The sequence below is a fragment of the Neovison vison genome, chromosome 11 (assembly GCF_020171115.1).
Source record: "Neovison vison isolate M4711 chromosome 11, ASM_NN_V1, whole genome shotgun sequence".
NCBI classification, from domain to species: domain Eukaryota; kingdom Metazoa; phylum Chordata; class Mammalia; order Carnivora; family Mustelidae; genus Neogale; species Neogale vison.
This window is the reverse complement of record NC_058101.1, coordinates 88,306,439-88,324,704: the sequence shown is the minus strand read 5'-3', so window position 1 is coordinate 88,324,704 and position 18,266 is coordinate 88,306,439. Positions and strand designations below refer to the sequence as shown.

At 33.7% G+C, this 18,266-nt stretch overlaps 1 protein-coding gene across 9 annotated transcripts in view; it reads left to right on the top strand.

Annotated features, from left to right (window-relative positions):
- The window catches only part of KIAA1109 (KIAA1109 ortholog), a 214,429-nt gene that overhangs the window by 48,414 nt on the left and 147,749 nt on the right, over window positions 1–18,266 (top strand). For all 9 annotated transcript variants that reach the window (XM_044224067.1, XM_044224069.1, XM_044224068.1 and 6 more), the window contains 9 exons: window positions 87–243; window positions 655–733; window positions 2,876–2,967; window positions 4,660–4,777; window positions 12,266–12,421; window positions 12,865–12,962; window positions 15,563–15,741; window positions 15,928–16,034; window positions 17,086–17,294. In XM_044224067.1, coding sequence (XP_044080002.1) covers window positions 87–243; window positions 655–733; window positions 2,876–2,967; window positions 4,660–4,777; window positions 12,266–12,421; window positions 12,865–12,962; window positions 15,563–15,741; window positions 15,928–16,034; window positions 17,086–17,294 — 1,195 coding nt within the window. The remainder of the gene's footprint in view (window positions 1–86; window positions 244–654; window positions 734–2,875; window positions 2,968–4,659; window positions 4,778–12,265; window positions 12,422–12,864; window positions 12,963–15,562; window positions 15,742–15,927; window positions 16,035–17,085; window positions 17,295–18,266) is intronic.

The following is an 18,266-nucleotide window of genomic DNA, read 5'->3' as shown; positions in this document are numbered from 1 at the left end:
TGATAGTAGAAAGTTAGAATACTGATTTTGCTCCCTTATAGATATAATTTTGAGTAACAAGTTATTCTTTATACCTCCTTATATAGAGACTGTCTGTGGAAGTTTTTCTTCCCACCTGATTATCAAGTTCTGAAAGTTTCTGAAATTGCACAGCCTGGGAGACCGCGACAGATCCTTGCTTTTGAACTGCGAATGAATATTATTGCAGATGCTACAATTGATTTGCTGTTTACCAAAAACAGGGTAATTATTGAAATAATATAGTAGGAAACAGTGTTTAAAATTTGAATATTATTTTCCAGGGTATTTTTCTGGTAACTAGTTCTATACTTAGATTCATTTCTATGAGCTTCCTGTCACCCTCCCCCCATAATAATTGTATTTATGTTGCTTTCATTAAGTACCAAAAGTAGGAAAAGTTAATAATAAATCTTAATTCTATAATATGGTTCATTTTCTTCTTTATATCTGGCCAAATTGTTTTAGTGTATTTTTACTAAAACTTTGAACTTTTGTTCTTAGAAACTTTTATTACCCATTTCATATCATTAATGATATTTTATCTGTGATAATAACTGAAAAGTAAAGATGGGAGTATGATTAAATAGTGAGAAAGTAATTGTTTTATATGGTTAAATTTTTTTCTTTTGATAGGAAACAAATGCTGTACATGTAAATGTAGGAGCTGGCTCATATTTAGAAATTAATATTCCAATGACAGTTGAGGAAAATGGTAAGCTGCAATGAGAACTTTCCTATTTTAAATGATTAATGGGGAATGATTATAAATAATAGTTTGCTATCTCATTGAGACTAAAATTAATGGGATTTTCTTTTTCAGCCTTTTATTATATTTACTTGATAGTACATATTAATTACATAATCAAATTATTTGTATACCTGCAGAGAATGGAAAATTTTTAAATCAAGTTAGGTCTTACGCTTTCATCATCCCCTATATTTATTCTTTGTGAGACTGAGGATAACCTGTTTAAAATGTATTTTTCCTATTTGTCTGTTGCTCTGTAAGACCAGGTGCTGTTTTTTTGTTTTTTTTTTAACTGATATAAACTTGGTGCTGAACCCAGTACCTGGAACATGGTATATGGGCAGTATGTGATAGAATGACTGAAAGGCTTTGTTTTAAGGTTTTATTGTTAATAGATTTTGTTAGGGAGTAAGCCTGGTACTTTGAAAAATATAGCTTTAAGAAAACAGAACATTTCATATTTAAAATACTAAATAATACTCTGCTATAGTTTTATCCAAGCTAATCTAAATTTATCATACATTTGAAATTGGGACTCATACAAGTTAATCAATAATGTGATTAAATACCTTTTGTTAAATTTATCAAAATATTATATAACCTTTTTCATTTTCCTTCTTCCTATCCTCTTAGTGTATTTGTAATTGAGAATAATTAAAGTGAAATTCTACTTTATTGATTCACTTCTTGAGAGTACAGAGAATAGCAACTTACCCATATTTTTAAGTCATTAACCAACAGTGTTACTATGGCTGAGTATAAATCGAGTAGTTTTTATATCATGCTTGACTCTCTTTACTTGTTTGTGTCACCTTTTTTTTTTTTTTCCTGGTATAAGAAGAGAGAAACTAGTGGGTTAACTGTATTCATTAGCTTGTATAAAAAGGTAGGAGTTGGGTCTATCTACTTAGATAATCAGTTGTGAAACAGTGACTGAGAATGGCATAGAGTATCTTTTCCCTGTACCTTTGAGGCTCTTTCAGTGAAGATTTAAACCTTACCTTTGCTTGTTGTAGAAGAATGGTCATACTAAGTCTTGAAGCAGATGCTTGAGATTCTCTAGGACTGGGTGGTTCAGATTAGTAAGTTGTAAAGAACATCTTTTAGGGTAGCCTTACAGAGACACAGCAGGAGGAAAAAGACAGTTGCGGGGGGTTGCATAAAATTGAGAATGATTCAATTAAGGGAGTGCTTCTACCATTTTTAAACTGATATTCCACGTAGGAAATATTTGTTCACCTTTCTTTTGTGCAGTTATGGGTACACCTGGGGTAAGGGAGCCACTAAGGGCAGAGGGAATCGCTATCTCGAGCATACTTATTATGAATTCATGGTCGGTGCCACAGCACACTGGTTGTGGAACTCCAAGTGAGTTACAGGTCTAAGGAAAGTCCAGTCAGGTTCTTGGGAAAGGTTAGGTGGCTTTTAAGATTACTGTCTGAGGGGAAACAGATGAAGTCATAGATATTAGCAAAATATAGTTCAAACACATTTAAAACTTTTTTCAGAGATTTAGGTACTTGAAAAAAAATGCCCAGAACAGGATGCATGCTGAACTAGCTATATACTAATGACCATAGTAGCATTAGTGTTTATAGAGGGGCAGCCCTTCAAGAAAATAAGTGAAATACTTTGCAGTTTTCTTCTTTTGTTCAGCATGGAGCTATTTTGTTTGCTAACTGTCATTAATTACATAAGGAATAGCCATTATTTAGAACCTATCATTATATATGGACCACTTTCCATATAAGGAAAATGATTAAAACAACTTTCCTTGAGTCAGTAGGAAAAGAAGAGACATGGGAGCTATCTTCAATAGTTGAAAACTGTCATTTAGAGGATGGACTTAACAGTTTTATACTGGCAAGCAAAATCAGGAGGACATTTTGTGAAGATGGAACTTTATTCCTTTAGAGTTGTCCGAAATGAGAAAGGTCACATATTAGATAGCAAGTTCCCCATGACTGGGATGTATTTGTGTAGTTTCTGATCACCATTTTTCAGAGATGCCTTCTTTGGGTGGTGATGGAAGTTGTTTCCAGTACAAAGTTTTTAGTCCTATATATATCTTTTTAGGTTCTTAATTTTTGTGTTTTCATTTACTAGGTTATACTCCTGCTATTAAAGGACAGCTCTTACATGTTGATGCTACCACCAGCATGCAATATCGGACCCTTTTAGAAGCAGAAATGTTAGCAGTAAGTCTAGAGTATATGATGATATTGTTTACATACATAAAATCTGAATTTGGTTTTAATTTTTTAATATAAAATTTTAATGACCAGGAAGTTATTAAATAGTTAATCTTCTCATTCAAGAACTACCAGGTGCTTTTGGTGTTATTTTTGGAAAGAGGAGTAGATTCCCAGTGCTGTGGACTCTGGCATCTTTTTTGCTCTGCTTCTGGTTATGGGCAAAGTGAATATAAGGCTGTGCTAGCGTGGTTTTTGATCTTTAAAAATATGAAAAATTGTTAGATGATGATGATGATGATGATTAAAGATTTTATTTATTTATTTGACAGAGAGAGAGATCACAAGTAGGCAGAAAGGCAAGTAGAGAGAGAGAGAGGGAAGCAGGCTCCCTCCTGAACAGAGAGCCCAATGTGGGACTTGATCTAGGATCCTGAGATCATGACCTGAGCCTTAGGCAGAGGCTTAACCCACTGAGCCATGCAGGCGCCCAAGAATATTTTTAAATTTTATTTTATGTTTAGACTGATTCCTGTGTTATAAATGAGATAATTTTTCCCTATATGTTTCTGGCCCCATTGGATTCCTGCTCATGGCTTAATAAGTCATTTTCCTTTTTACTTGATGAATGAGGTAAAAAGAATAAAATCTTATTGATACTGCAGATTGCTCCATATTAGAAAAAATATGGAAGTACTTATGATTAAATGGCAGGTTGGGGCCTCATTTCATTATCAGGTGGATTATTCTCCATCAGGGAAGACAACATTAACAATAATAACAAAAGCCACTATGTAGAATGGCTAATATTCAGAAAGGATTCTTTTATAAGATTCTCTTATATTAGGTCTTAATTGTGTAAAAAAAGCATTTTTACACTTATAAATGTAAATTAAGAGGAGAAACTTGTAATTACCAAGAATATATTGAATACTGGGGCACCTGGGTGGCTCAGTGGGTTAAAGCCTCTGCCTTCAGCTCAGGTCATGATCCCATGGTCCTGGGATTGAGCCCCACATTGGGCTCTTTGCTCAGCAGGCAGCCTGCTTCCCTTCCTTTCTCTCTGCCTACTTGTGATTTCTGTCTGTCAAATAAATAAATAAAATCTTTAAAAAATTAAAATTAAAATAAAAGAATATATTGAAAACTATAAATGTATATTAAACTGGCATATCTAGCATTTTAACGAATTCCTGAGCTATTGCTTATAAATGGTGCTTGGCAATAATGCTATTCCTGGTTAGGCAGATCTTGCCTTTAGCAGAATCTCCGAACTTTGGCAGATGGAATACATGATAAAACATCTTAAATACATGATGAAGCTCCCTATCAAACTGCCAGATGGAAACCTGGAAGGCACTAGTGGCCAAACCTCTCACATAACAGATTAGGTTTAAAGAGGAATTAAGGACATTGGTTGCTACTGTGTTAGTTTAGCTAAAGTATAGTATCAAAACTGTAGTCTACTTTGTTGTTCTTAAAGTTTTCATGGCTTACTCTTTCAAGGAGCTGGATATAACCATAGATACTGACCTTTAGCCTCAGTAATATTAGAATCTTAAAGGGATCTCTGTTCAGCTCAGTGGGAAAATGAGTTTTAATTACTCTTATTAGTGCATGTGTGAATTTATTTCTGATGTTCTTCACACAGTGTCACATTTTAAGCTCTAACATTTTTATTTAACGTTTCATTTGCAGTTCCACATCAATGCCAGTTATCCCCGAATATGGAACATGCCGCAGACTTGGCAGTGTGAATTAGAGGTTTATAAAGCCACCTACCACTTTATCTTTGCACAGAAGAACTTCTTTACTGGTAATTTTCTAATAAATGTAAATATAATGAGATTTATCACAGTGAACTTGTTTACATTCAGTATGTTTTGCCTTTAGGTTCAACATGGGGATTTTCTGGTAGTGTTCATACTTTTTTTTTACACTTCTTATTGGGCTAAGAATATAAAAGGGAATATATAAATACAAGTATTTTGTTTCTCTTTTACCGCAAACAAGGGAAATATCAACCCCAAATTGGGCTTACAAAAAAATGAAAGAATTCATCTTAGGCTGGTGCTTTGTGTCATCGTAGTAGGGGATAATTTGGGGAGGATGAATCAGTTTCTTTCTTTGCCTGAATTAGGCATCAGCATAGTTTCATTATTTTGTTTCAATTATGTAATCCACAAACAGTATATTCAAATAGCCAAATATGTTGTTTTTTTATTTTATTGAAGTATAGTTGACACGTTACATTAGTTTTGGTTATATAGCATAGTGATTCAACAACTCTGTGCTCACCACAAGTATAGCTACCATCTGTCACCATACAGTACTACTACAACACCACTATGTTCCTTATGCCATGCCTTTCATTCCAGAGACTTCCTCAGTTTGTAACTGGAAGCCTCTACCTCCCCCTCCTCTTTACCTATTTTTCTCATCTCTTTACCTTCTTCCCCTCTGAGCACCAACAGTGTGTTTTCTCTATATTTATGGGTCTTTTTCTGCTTTTTGTTTGTATTGTTTGTTAGATTTCACATGTAAGTGAAATGTTGTTGCACATGGCAAAATTTTATTCCTTTTTATGGCAATTTAATATTCTTATGTGTGTGTGTGTGTGTGTGTCTATACATCAACACACACCACATCTTTTTTATTCATCTATTGTTGACATTTAATTTGCTTCCATATCTTGTCTGTTGTAAGTAATGTTGCAATAAATGGGTGCATACAGTTTTTCGAATTAGTGTTTTCATTTTCTTTGAGTAATACCCAGTAGCGGAATTATTGGGTCATATGGTATTTCTGTTTTAAGTTTTTGAGGAACCTCCATACAGTTTTCCATAGTGGCTGTACCAGTTTACATTCCCACCAACAGTACACGAGGGTATGTTATTTTTGTATTTGGAACTCCTACTTCTTTCCATTGGCATGGATATTGAGTTGATGTTATCATTAGTTGGAAAAAATTCCTTTATTTCTTGAAGCATATTACGATAGCTACTCATATTTCATGGGTTTAGGAGCATGTAGTCTTGGTCTCTGATAACATATATATGACTACATAAAAATAAGTTGCCTTTATAGAACCTTCCCTTAGAAAGTTTAGTTTAACAGAGTTGGGCTAATTTTCCAGGGTCAGTGGCTATCCCAGAGCACCTAATATTTGGTTTACTGATTGCTACATTTATCCATCTATCCATCCATCCATCCATCCCTCCATCCTTCCCTGTACCCACCGGTCATTTACAAACATCGGATCTGTGCTGAGTACTATTAGATATTTGGTGCTATGGTGGTAGGTATACATAGATAGTCCTGCCCTTACGTTACTTACTAGCAATATGATGTTGGCCAAATTATTTAATTATTTTACCTTCTGTTTCCTTATCTGTGAAATAGAGATAATAATTTCTACCATAATTTTGCTATTGTTAGAGTTTGGGCATTGTATAATGCCATTACTACAATATGTTCAATCATAAGTGTTTTATACTTGTTTTCTAGTTTGATTGGGAACTTTATTGTGGGAACTAGATAGAAAGCTTCTAAATTCTTGAAGTTATATAATTCTCAAGGCTTGAGTCAGGGTCCCAGTATTAGAATTTGTAACAAAATCCCTGGCAAGTTGAACTTTTGTCAGTGAAGCTGAACATTGAATAAGTACTGCTCAATTTATTTAAAAAAAATAGCTAAAATTCACAGTGTGTATTATGTGTCTGTCTCTGTTCTAAGCAATTTGCACATATTGAATTGTTGAATCCTTATAATAATTCCTGAGATCGATATTATTGTTATCCTTGTTTTACAGATGAGGAAAGTAAGTTACAGAGTGGTCAAGCAGTTTGTCCAGGGTCACACAACTAGTAAGTTTGTCGAGCTAGTGTTCCAACCCAAGTCGTCTGGCTCAAGAATCTGTTATATTTAGTTTCTTCGACAGTAGCCATTTCTCTCTCACTTAAGGTTTTGTATTTTATAACTTTGCTAACCTTTTAAAATAGGTTCCTATTTTCAAGCATTTAATCCTTCACATTGTTTTTATTCCAGACATTTCACATTCTTAGACTTTAGCAGTGCTAAGAATAGTTGGAGTAGATACTTCCTCAAGATTTAAAATTTTTAACTTTGTAGTAACACTTTAATTTAGACTGAGCATTGTACTAGTCACTTTCAAATAGACAAGTACACATTTTCTGTTACAACCATGTTTTCCTTAAATTAATTTCGGTACCTGGGTGACTTAGTCAGTTAAGCGTCTGCCTTTGGCTCAGGTCATGATCTCAGCCCCACATTGGGTTCCCTGCTCAGTGGGGAGTCTACTTCTCTCTCTGACCCTTTTCCCCTCTCCCCTCCCTGCCCTGTGCTTGCTACCTCGCTTGCTCGCCACTCTCTCTCTCCAATAAATAAATAAAATCTTAGTATTTTTTTTCCTGAATTATTTTCTTTATTTCTAACCTTTAAGTCTATACATACTGCAGTTCACTTTTTTTCCCCCTAAAATTTATTTGGAGAAATCTAAAGAAAATTGAAAGATACAAAACTTAAGTTCTCATATCCCAGATTTTACAGCTGTAACTTTTATTCATATTTTTTCTATTGCTTTTTATAATCCTTTAAAACCTTACTTATTCTTTAAAAAGGATGACTATTAGAGAGTAACATGTTTAGCCTGGTGGTGAACATACTTGGTCATAGTGTTTGAATTGCTTTTCTCTGTTCTCAGTTTTCTGTTTCCCCACTGACAAGAGTTCTGCAGAAAGCAAATGGCCTAATTTGGTGTAAGGGCATGCCTAATATTCCTCAGTAGCCATTCTTATGCCAATTATTACATAAAGTTGTTATTTTTTTAATTTATTTTTTTGACAGAGAGAGAGAGAGAGAGAGAGAGCACAAGCGGGGGAGCAGTAGGCAGAGGGAGAAGCAGACTCCCCACTGAGCAAAGAGCCCAATGCAGAGCTCAATTCTAGGACCCTGGGCTCATGACCTGAGCCAAAGGCAGGTAGACGCTTAACCAACTGAGCTACCCAGGTGTCCCGATAAAGTTATTCTTAACAGATTTTAGTGTGGGGCAAAGAGAACTTCATGATAAATATAAAAAAGAATCTCAGGAATAAAGGATGTAAGACAGAGGCAGAAGTGAAGTCTCTTCTCTAATATCGAAATTGATTTAGATTTACTCTGATAAGGAGGAGGAGAAGACAATGGTTAACAGTATTACAAAGTTCCAGTACAACTGACTGATATTTTATGAGGTATTTGCCTACCAACATAATTATAAAGTGAGGTGTACATGAGTTTTATCCAGGTAAATATTTAGATTACCAACTTAATAACTTTTTAAAAAAGTTTTTTATTTAAATTCCATTTAGTTAACATACAGTGTAATATCAGTTTCAGGCACAAAATATAGTGATTCAGCACATCCATACAACACCCAGTGCTCATCACAACTTAATAACTTTAAAAAATTTGTTGTCTAAATGGGTAAGGCAGTCATGAAATAACTGCTTCCTTTTTGAAATTATTTGATAAGACCATCTGCTAATGAGATGTATGTATGGAACATACATACATAAACCAACTTTTGGTTTAAAAAGAAATACATACTAAATATAGTTGTTGAGGCTAGTAAAAATATTTTACCATATTTTAAAATATTTATCAGTAATGATATTGTATAAAGTGGTAATGAAACTATACTGCAGAATATTTTGAAAATTCAAATAAAATATGGAAGGAAAAACAAGTAAGACTTGTTAAAATAGAAATAAGCTAATAACCTTATAAAATTACATTGGTTTCCTAAGATGATTCATGGATTATTTGAATTTGTGTTTACTAGCAATTATATCTCAATCTTTTTTTTTTTTTTTAAAGATATTACTTATTTATTTGACAGAGATCACAAGTAAGCAGAGAGGCAGGCAGAGAGCGAGGTGGGGAAAAATGGCTCCCTGCTGAGCAGAGCCCAATGCTGGGCTCCATCCCAGGACCTTGGGATCATGACCTGAGCTGAAGGCAGAGGCTTATTAACACACTGAGCCACCCAGGCGCCCCAATATCTCAGTCTTTTAACTAGAAATATAAGTAGATAAATGGAACCAATGTAAGTTTAAAGTCTCTTACTAATAATGGTTCAAAACAAATTTAAACCCTGCCTTCGGCTCGGGGCGTGATCCTGGAGTCCTGGGATCGAGTCCCGCATCGGGCTCCCAGCTCCATGGGGAGTCTGCTTCGCTCTCTGACCTTCTCCTCCCTCGTGCTCTCTCACTGTCTCTCTCTCTCAAATAAATAAAAAAATAAAAATAAAAAAAAAAAAAACAAATTTAAACCATGATCTCAGCCCACAGAGAATTTATGGGCATGTCAGTTTATTGGCATTTCTTGTTTTATATTATTTATCAGTCCCAAGTTTATTGGCATGTGTACTATACTCAGAAAATTAAGCAATACAAAACAGTGTATATATTTTGCTAGCATGAACTGAAAATAACGAACGCACATAAGACATGAATGCAGAAGAAATGGCTATGACCTTAGCAATCAGAGAAGGTAAGGGGAAGACCGTAACATCTGAAATGATCTTTGTGTAATGAACTCAGTAATATTAACTGATAATTTGCATAGTTTGTCTCCATAGAACATTCTAAAGCATGTTCATTTATATTATCTTCATGACTCTGAAAAGAGATAGCTGTTACTCTTGTCCTTGACTTAACGAGAGGAATTGAAGCAGGGAAACAATCAGTGACTTGGTCAGACTCAATGAGGCTAATAAGTGGAGGAGATATTTAAGATATTTACAAGTTTTCCTTTAGCAGAGAGGATACTAAAGAGCATACTTATTTTAGATAGTTTGAGTAAAAGTGCAGAACTAAAAATGTTGGTGAAGAAGAAAAGTGAGAAAATCAACTTGACTAATCATAAGTTTATACTGTAGAGTTGGTTAATTCCAGAGAATTAATTCCAGAGAGAACTTTTGGTTATCTCTCCTTTGCTAGCCATTGTGCTAAAGAATTAAGTAAGAAAGTTAGAAAGTTGTTAGATAGGGTGGCATGGGAAATTAAAAGTTTATAGTAAGCATAGATCCTGTACAGTATGATGAACCACATGATTGCTTGTTCAGTGAAATAAACACTTGAAATTGTCAAGTGGAGTTTTCCTTTATTCACAGAACAGGTTAATTACCATATTCAATTGATTGATATAAAATTCTGCATCTTATTTATATTTAAATTACTGATATTTGATATTTAATTTATTATTTTGCCACTTTATTAAGAAAGGGATTTTTAATGTGCATAAGCTTTTGTACATTGCAGCTAAATTTTAAATGAGTTCATATATTATGTAAGATAAATTTGACTTCTGATTTCATTATTGAATGTAATATCTTTCAGTTTAAAGACCTCATTTAAAATCCAAAGAAACTACTTCAAATATTTAATTATTTTTGCCTATTATTTTCTTTGGAATATCTTTAATAATAAATGCTTCCGTACATAGAATGCTTACCCTGTGGCAGTTACTGTGCTAAAACTTGACACATGTAATTTCAGTTCTTACCATAAGTCTGTGAAGTTGTCCTCATTTTGTAAAAGAGAAAACCAATAGCATTTGTGTTATTCACTTAAGATTATATTGCTAGTAAAATGGTAAAGACAGAATTTAAACCCAGTACTGTCTGCTGTCAAACTGTGCTAAATACTGTTTCTGGTCATTTTTCTGTCTCATATATACAAAGTTCTAATTTTATATGCATAGCACTGTTATATAGTATGGGTATATAGAGATGAGCTTAACACCTTAAGGAGGAGACCATGTACTGAAAGATATGACTGCTGGGAGTATAGGCATATAAGTGACATGAATGCCTGAAGAAAAAGTAAAACCACTGTTTTAGATTAGTGCTAATATTTTTTTTTAAAGATTTTATTTATTTATTTGAGAGAGAGAGACAGTGAGAGAGAGCATGAGCGAGGAGAAGGTCAGAGAGCGAAGCAGACTCCCCATGGAGCTGGGAGCCTGATGTGGGACTCGATCCCGGGACTCCAGGATCACGCCCTGAGCCGAAGGCAGTCGTCCAACCAACTGAGCCACCCAGTGCTAATATTTTTATATAAAGAGTTTTTGCCTATTGGGATTAAAAAAAAAAAGGTACCAGAGGATAGGCAGACTAAGTAAATGAATAATTTTAAACTGCAAGACTTAAAACCGTACAAACTGGCAGTACAACAAATCAGAAATCAGAGATTATTGATTGTAAATACTAACAGGGCCACATTTGTGTTCACCATTATATTCCCAGAGTCTAGAACAGAGTCTGGCACACAGAACACACTCTGTAGGTATTTATTTAGTCAGTAAAACAACATGAAAAAATGCTGAACCCTACTTGTAGTTAGGAAGTTCAGCTAAAATGAGTTAACAGTTCTTAGTGATCAGTTAATTCCCAAGCTACATCCTTTCACTCTCCCAGAGAGAAAGAGAAAGAGGGAGGGACAAGGGATGGGGAGGGAAAGGTAGAAGGAAGTATAATACAGGAGAAGGTACAATGAAATAGGTAAGTCAAGCATGTATTTCTGGTAGGAGTATAAATGGTTTCACTATTCTTAGAAAGCAATTCTGTAATTTATAGTAGCTTTGAAAAACTTTATAGACTTTGACCTAGCCATTCTACTTCTGAAATCTGTACTGACAAAGTAATCCTGAGTATATAAAAATCTTCCATGAAAATATATATAAAATTATATATAACACAAAAATTTGGAGTCTAAATATCCAAGATTACTAAATGGTTAAGTAAATCCTGACAAATCTCCTTATTGAACTCTTATTAAAGTTTTTGTTAATGTTTGTGAAATAACATGGAAAAATTTTGAGTTCAGTGAGAAAAAGCAATATATGAAATATGTACATCTAGAATAGTATAAAAAAACTACATAGAAAGTAAAACTAGAAGGAAAGATATCCACAATGCTGGATATTTGGGGAGTGGATTATCAAGTGATATTTTTTTTCTTTTATCTTCTAAAGTTTCTCTAATAAATAATAGGTATAAAAATTAAAAATAAATGGGTATATAAAACACATAAAATTTCTCTTATTTGGAACTGTGATTAGTATGTAAACATTGGTTTGCTATTAAATCACCTGTATCTTAATCTTCTTTTAGTATTTCAGTATAAAAGTTCTTTTTAGTTGGGAAAGAAAAATCATTTTTGACTGGTGTTAGAATATTTATATTTTGTTTTCTTAATTTCAGTTAACTTTTGCTTTCTGTCTTCCACTCCCATGATTTTAGATTTAATCCAAGACTGGTCTAGTGATAGTGCGCCAGACATTTTTTCATTTGTGCCATATACGTGGAATTTTAAAATCATGTTTCATCAATTTGAAATGATTTGGGCTGCTAATCAACACAATTGGATTGACTGTTCCACTAAACAACAGGAAAATGGTAAGAACTTAAAAATTAGATTAAGTATTCTGTTCATTAAGAGAAATTACAACAGTGGAAATTGATGTTGATTTTATGTTTTAATAGATAATAGAATTGATCTTTTTTCCATTGTCTTATAATACTCTTGGGGAATTACTTCAGAGTTTTTATTGGACTAAGCATTTTATGTTTCATTTTCTTAGGTATGTATTTAAGCAATTTTTATTTTTTTTTCCCCCAATTTATTTATTTTCAGAAAAACAGTATTCATTATTTTTTCACCACACCCAGTGCTCCATGCAAGCTGTGCCCTCTATAATACCCACCACCTGGTACCCCAACCTCCCACCCCCCCGCCACTTCAAACCCCTCAGATTGTTTTTCAGAGTCCATAGACCCTTTTTATTTAAAGTTTTATTGAAGTTAAAAATAAATTTTCTCTTTTTTTCCTCTTCTTGTAGTGTATCTGGCAGCCTGTGGGGAAACATTAAACATTGATTTCTCTTTGCCTTTTACGGACTTTGTTCCAGCTACGTGTAACACCAAGTTCTCTTTAAGAGTATGTATAATTGTTTGAATTCTTTATTAGTAAGTTTCATTTCTCAAAGCTTATCTTTACTTTTTCCCACTATCCCATTGTTATCCTGCAGTATTTTAGTTCTCCACCATTGTTCATGAGGTTCAGTGTCACAGAAATGCTGCTGTTTGTTTTTTGTAGTTCCTCAACTCCCCCTTAGAGGAGTTGAGCAATAAAAAGAAAATTCCCTGAGCTGAATATTTTCCTAACCAGTTCATTTTTAACCTTTGTGGCTAACTTACATGTTCTTTTGAAAACCCCTTCTAGCTCTAATGTTTACAGTGTATGAACTAGATTTTACACTTTCCTTTATTTTGTTACTAATTATAAACATGAATTCAAGGGATAGCCACAAATACCTCTCTTCCTTTTTCTGAAAGGCAGCTCTAATGAGTTCAGAATTTTGTGGAATACCTAATTTTAGGGTATGAACAATCAGAAGTAGTTATTAGTATTGATGGAGGTTATGATGGTAAAAAATGGCAACAATAAGAGCTGCTAATACCTATTAAACATGTTCTGTGTGACATATACAATTTCCAGTGCTTTATGTGTATTAGCTCATTTCATTATCAGAACAGTTTACTTAAGGTAGTTGTTATCTGCATTTATGAAATAGGAAACTGAGAAGCTGAGTTTATGTAACTTATCATGTGACTGGTGAGTAGCTGAATTAGAATTTGAACCCAAGTGGTATAGGTCAGGGCTTCATTCTCTTAACCACTCTGCTGTGCTACATGTTAAGAAATCAGGAATCATGGCACCCCAGTGTTTATAACATTATCAACAATAACCAAATTATAAAGGGTCCAAATGTCCATTGACTGATCAAAGTGGATAAAGAGGTGTGGTATATATACATGGTGGAATATTACTCAGCCCTAAAAAAGAATGAGATATTGTCATTTGCCATGAAGTGGATAGAGCTAGAGTGTATTACGCTAAGTGAAATAAGTCAGAGAAAGACAAATACCATATGATTTCACTCATATGTAGAATTTAAGAAAACAGATGAACATTGGGGGGAAAATGTGAGATGCAAACCATAAAATAGACTTAACTATTGAGAACTGAGAGTTGCTAGAAAGGAGGTGGATAGGGATTGGCTAAGTGGGTGATAGGTATTAAGGTTAAGGACACTTGCTGAGTGAAATAAGTCAATCAAAAGAAGACATTTATCATATAATCTCCCTGATATGAGGAATTTGAGAGGCAGAGTGAGGCGGGGGGATTGGGGAGTAGGGAAGGAAAAAAATGGAACAAGATGGGATTGGGAGGGAGACAAACCATAAGAGACTCTTAATCTCACAAAACAAACTGAGGGTTCCGGGGAAGTGGGGGTATGGAGAGGGTGGTTGGGTTATGGACATTGGGGAGGGTATCTGCTCTGGTGAGTGCTGTGAAGTGTGTAAGTCTGATGATTCACAGACCTGTACCCCTGGGGCAAATAATACATTATATGTTAATTAAAAAAAAGGACACTTGTGTTGAGTACCAGGTGTTACATGAAGTGATGAATCACTAAATTCTCCTGAAACTAATATTATACCGAATGTTAACTAACTGGAATTTAAATACAAATTTTTTTTAAAAATGTAAATAAAAACAGAAATAAAATTCTGTAATAATCAAATCTAAAAAAAAAAAAAATTAGGCTTCATGATGAACAAGATTAGGGCACCGACCTATAAGGAGAAAAGTGAAGCCAAATGAAAACATATCAATTCAGAATTCTTCAAAGCCAGTTGATAATCCAAGACAATCCTAGTTTTAAAATTAAGTAGGGGTGCCTGGGTGGTATAGTCAGTTTAGGCTCAGGTTGTAATCTCAGGTTCGTGAGATCCAGCCCTGCATTGGGCTCCATGCTCAGCACAGAGTCTCCTTGAGTCTCTCTCTCCCTCTGCTCCTCCCACTGTACTCTTCCCCCTGTCTCTCTGTCTCTAAGCTAAATCTTTTAAAAAAAAATTAATAAAATGCAGAACATATTCCACCTGAGCTTATTGTGAGTGAGATGATTTTGGTTTTATTTATATATTTTTTAAAGATTTTTATTTATTTGAGAGAGAGAGAGCATGAGCGGAGGGGGGAGAGAAACTCAAGAAGACTCTGTGCTGAGCGTGGAGCCCAACATAGGGCTCAATCTCACAACTTTGAGATCATGACTTGAGCTGAAGGCACATGCTTAACCAACTGAGCCACCAGGCATTCCTCAGTGAGATGATTTAAAATTTTTTTTTCTTTTTTTTTTTTACTGAGTTACATGTGAAATACTCATGGATACCCATAGAGATAATCTTTTTACTATTTTGTGAAAACTATGCTATTTATTCCCTTACTTTTTTTTAACTTTCTAATCAGAATTTAGTTAAAGAAAAAAAAAAGAATAGCAGAATTTAGTTTCAGTCAATGTTAAATCTTATCCCAGTTACTTAACTGACTTGATTATAAAATCTGCCTTTTGAAATTTATTTTCTTTTGAATTTATTCTCAAGATTATTATTAACATGTTTGCCTGTAAATAGGAACCTAACATATTTATGTACCTGTTTTATTACTTTGGGTTATTATAAATTATTTTTTAGGGAGAAGATGTTGATCTTCATTTATTTCTACCAGATTGCCACCCCAGTAAATATTCATTATTTATGTTGGTAAAGAATTGCCACCCAAATAAAATGACCCATGATACTGGTATTCCTGCTGAGTGTCAAAGTGGTCAGAAAACAGTTAAACCAAAATGGCGGAATATTACACAAGAAAAGTGAGTATATAAAATTAATGATTTAAGTATTTGTGTTTATATGTGGATTTAAGTATTTGTGTTTATATGTGGATTCTTCTGATTTTTTCAAAAAATAAAGATAAAGTTGATTATCTATAAGTGGTATTTGTACACAGTTAAATGAATTAAATAACTGACCAGAATTTTATTTTTTGTTCTTCAAAGAGCTGGTTGGGTTGAATGCTGGACTGTCCCAAGTGTCATGCTTACAATTGATTATACATGGCATCCAATTTATCCACAAAAAGCAGACGAGCAACTAAAACAATCATGTAAGTGTTTTTTATATGATTTGTACTTTGAAACATCTGGTTTATGATTGATAGCCGTTAAAAGTATAAATTTTTTTAATTTGGAAATTTATCTATTCATTTGATGTAATTTTAAACATTTAAAAATCTTTTAAGGATTTTTGGCATAATTAAAACTAACTTTCATTGAGTATTTACTGTGTATCAAATACTAGACCAGGCTGTTTACTGGTTTACATTATCTCATTTAATCCTTACAACTCTGTGAGATAATTGTTGTTATTGTAGGTTTGAACAAATGTGTTCAGAGAAAGTAAATAATTTTTTCAAGTTCTGCCAAGCTAGAAACAGAAGAGCTAGAATATCAAATAAAGTGTATGTGGATATAAATATATTTAAAGCTTTTGGCTTCATGAAATGTTAGTTTTTTTAATGCATTTTCACAACTATCGTATCATACCAGTTTCCCTGAGGCTTTTGTACCTTATTACCAGGGTCCAAAATGAAATTAGAGTCAAGTGATATTTTCTTTGTATTTTTCTAGTGAGTTAAATGTACAAATAGTTTTCATAATTTTTCTTATGAGCTTGAGCAGCTTATACAAGTAGATTAGTCAAAAAGACCAAAGCCCATGTCATCATCAGACTCCTCAGATTCTTCTTTCTTTGCTTCCACTTTCTTCTCCTCAGCTTTTTATTGTCTTATGAGCTTGATTATGTCACACTGCATTTGAATAGCTGTTTATGTGAAAACTACTTTGTACTTTAATGCCCAAGTATAGATAAAGCCCTGACTGTGACCTGAATTTATATTACAGTGATTTGAGAATGTTAATGGGAAATTTTCTTCGTTTCTATGCCATCTGATTTGTGTATTTCTACACATATTTCAATGAAGTCTGTTTTATTTCACATTCTTAACTTTAGTCTGGCAGGTCGTTTTCATTATATACTATAGATACTGTATTGTTGATTTCATGAAAAATTACAAAACAGAATTTCTTAGAGAATGATTCCTTAAAGGACTTTTGAGAAATTCCCCACCACAATTTTTTTTCCTTAATTTTTTTCAGTATCAGAAATGGAAGAAACAATGCTATCTGTATTAAGGCCATCCCAGAAAACATCAGACAGAGTTGTTTCTTCTCCTTCTACGTCTTCACGCCCACCTATCGATCCCTCAGAACTTCCACCTGATAAACTTCATGTCGAAATGGAACTTTCCCCAGATTCTCAAATAACTCTTTATGGACCACTATTAAATGCCTTCTTATGTATAAAGGTATGATTTTTAAAAGATCTTACACATTTTTAAACATAGGCAAAATGGATACTATCTAATTAAAATTGAGACCGTCTGAAGTAGCCAGTTTTGGTGGTTTAAAGTTGTTGAAGATAATCTGTTGACTAGACTTCTGGTGCTAGAGTTAATTATAAACTCATTTATTTAAAATAGTGTACTTCTCAGTTGAGTTTTTATTTTGTATTTTTAGCATTTAATATATTCTAGGAATTGTGCTGGTTGCTGGAGATAAAGATGATACAGCATCTGTTCTCAAGGAAGTAAGTTAGAGGATATAGTAGGATGGACATATATAAGGACAGATTTTAACACATTGTAATGTAACACAGCAAAAGAAGTACAAGAGAACTTTGTCATCTGAGAGTAATAAAATAAAACCAGGAAGAGCTGACTTTTTAAGTAAATTCAGTAAAAACAGAAAACTTTATTTCATGCTAAGTAATAAACAAAGATTTGTTTGCAGCACTATCTTCACTTATCACTGATAGCTTTCCCTGTGATTCGAGCAGTTATCCAATATCACTTTTAGCAACTTCATGAAATTTTGCATTTTTCCAGGATTTTGCTAAATCACTTTGCTTTAGATTTTCATCATACTGTTGGATGCTTTACTGCATCTGATGAACAAAGTGAGACTAATTGTCCAAACATTAACAGTCATGAGCAGTAGAGTTATTTGTGGGATAGGTTTTTGCATGAGTCTGATTTTTCAGTGTTTACTTGTTTGCTTCCTTTTGTGATTTCACAACTGTGGAGGTTTGGTTATGGAATGCTTAGGTAACAGGCAATCCTGTAATGTACACTGACAGGTGTAATTAATTCCAGAAACGGTTTAGGATGATCAGGGTTAATTGGGGAAAGAGAGTCAAGGTTTGTTAACAAAGGTTCTCTGGAAGTGCTAGCTGAACAGGTTTTTATATTTAAATTTTTATATTTGAGTTACTGTCTTAT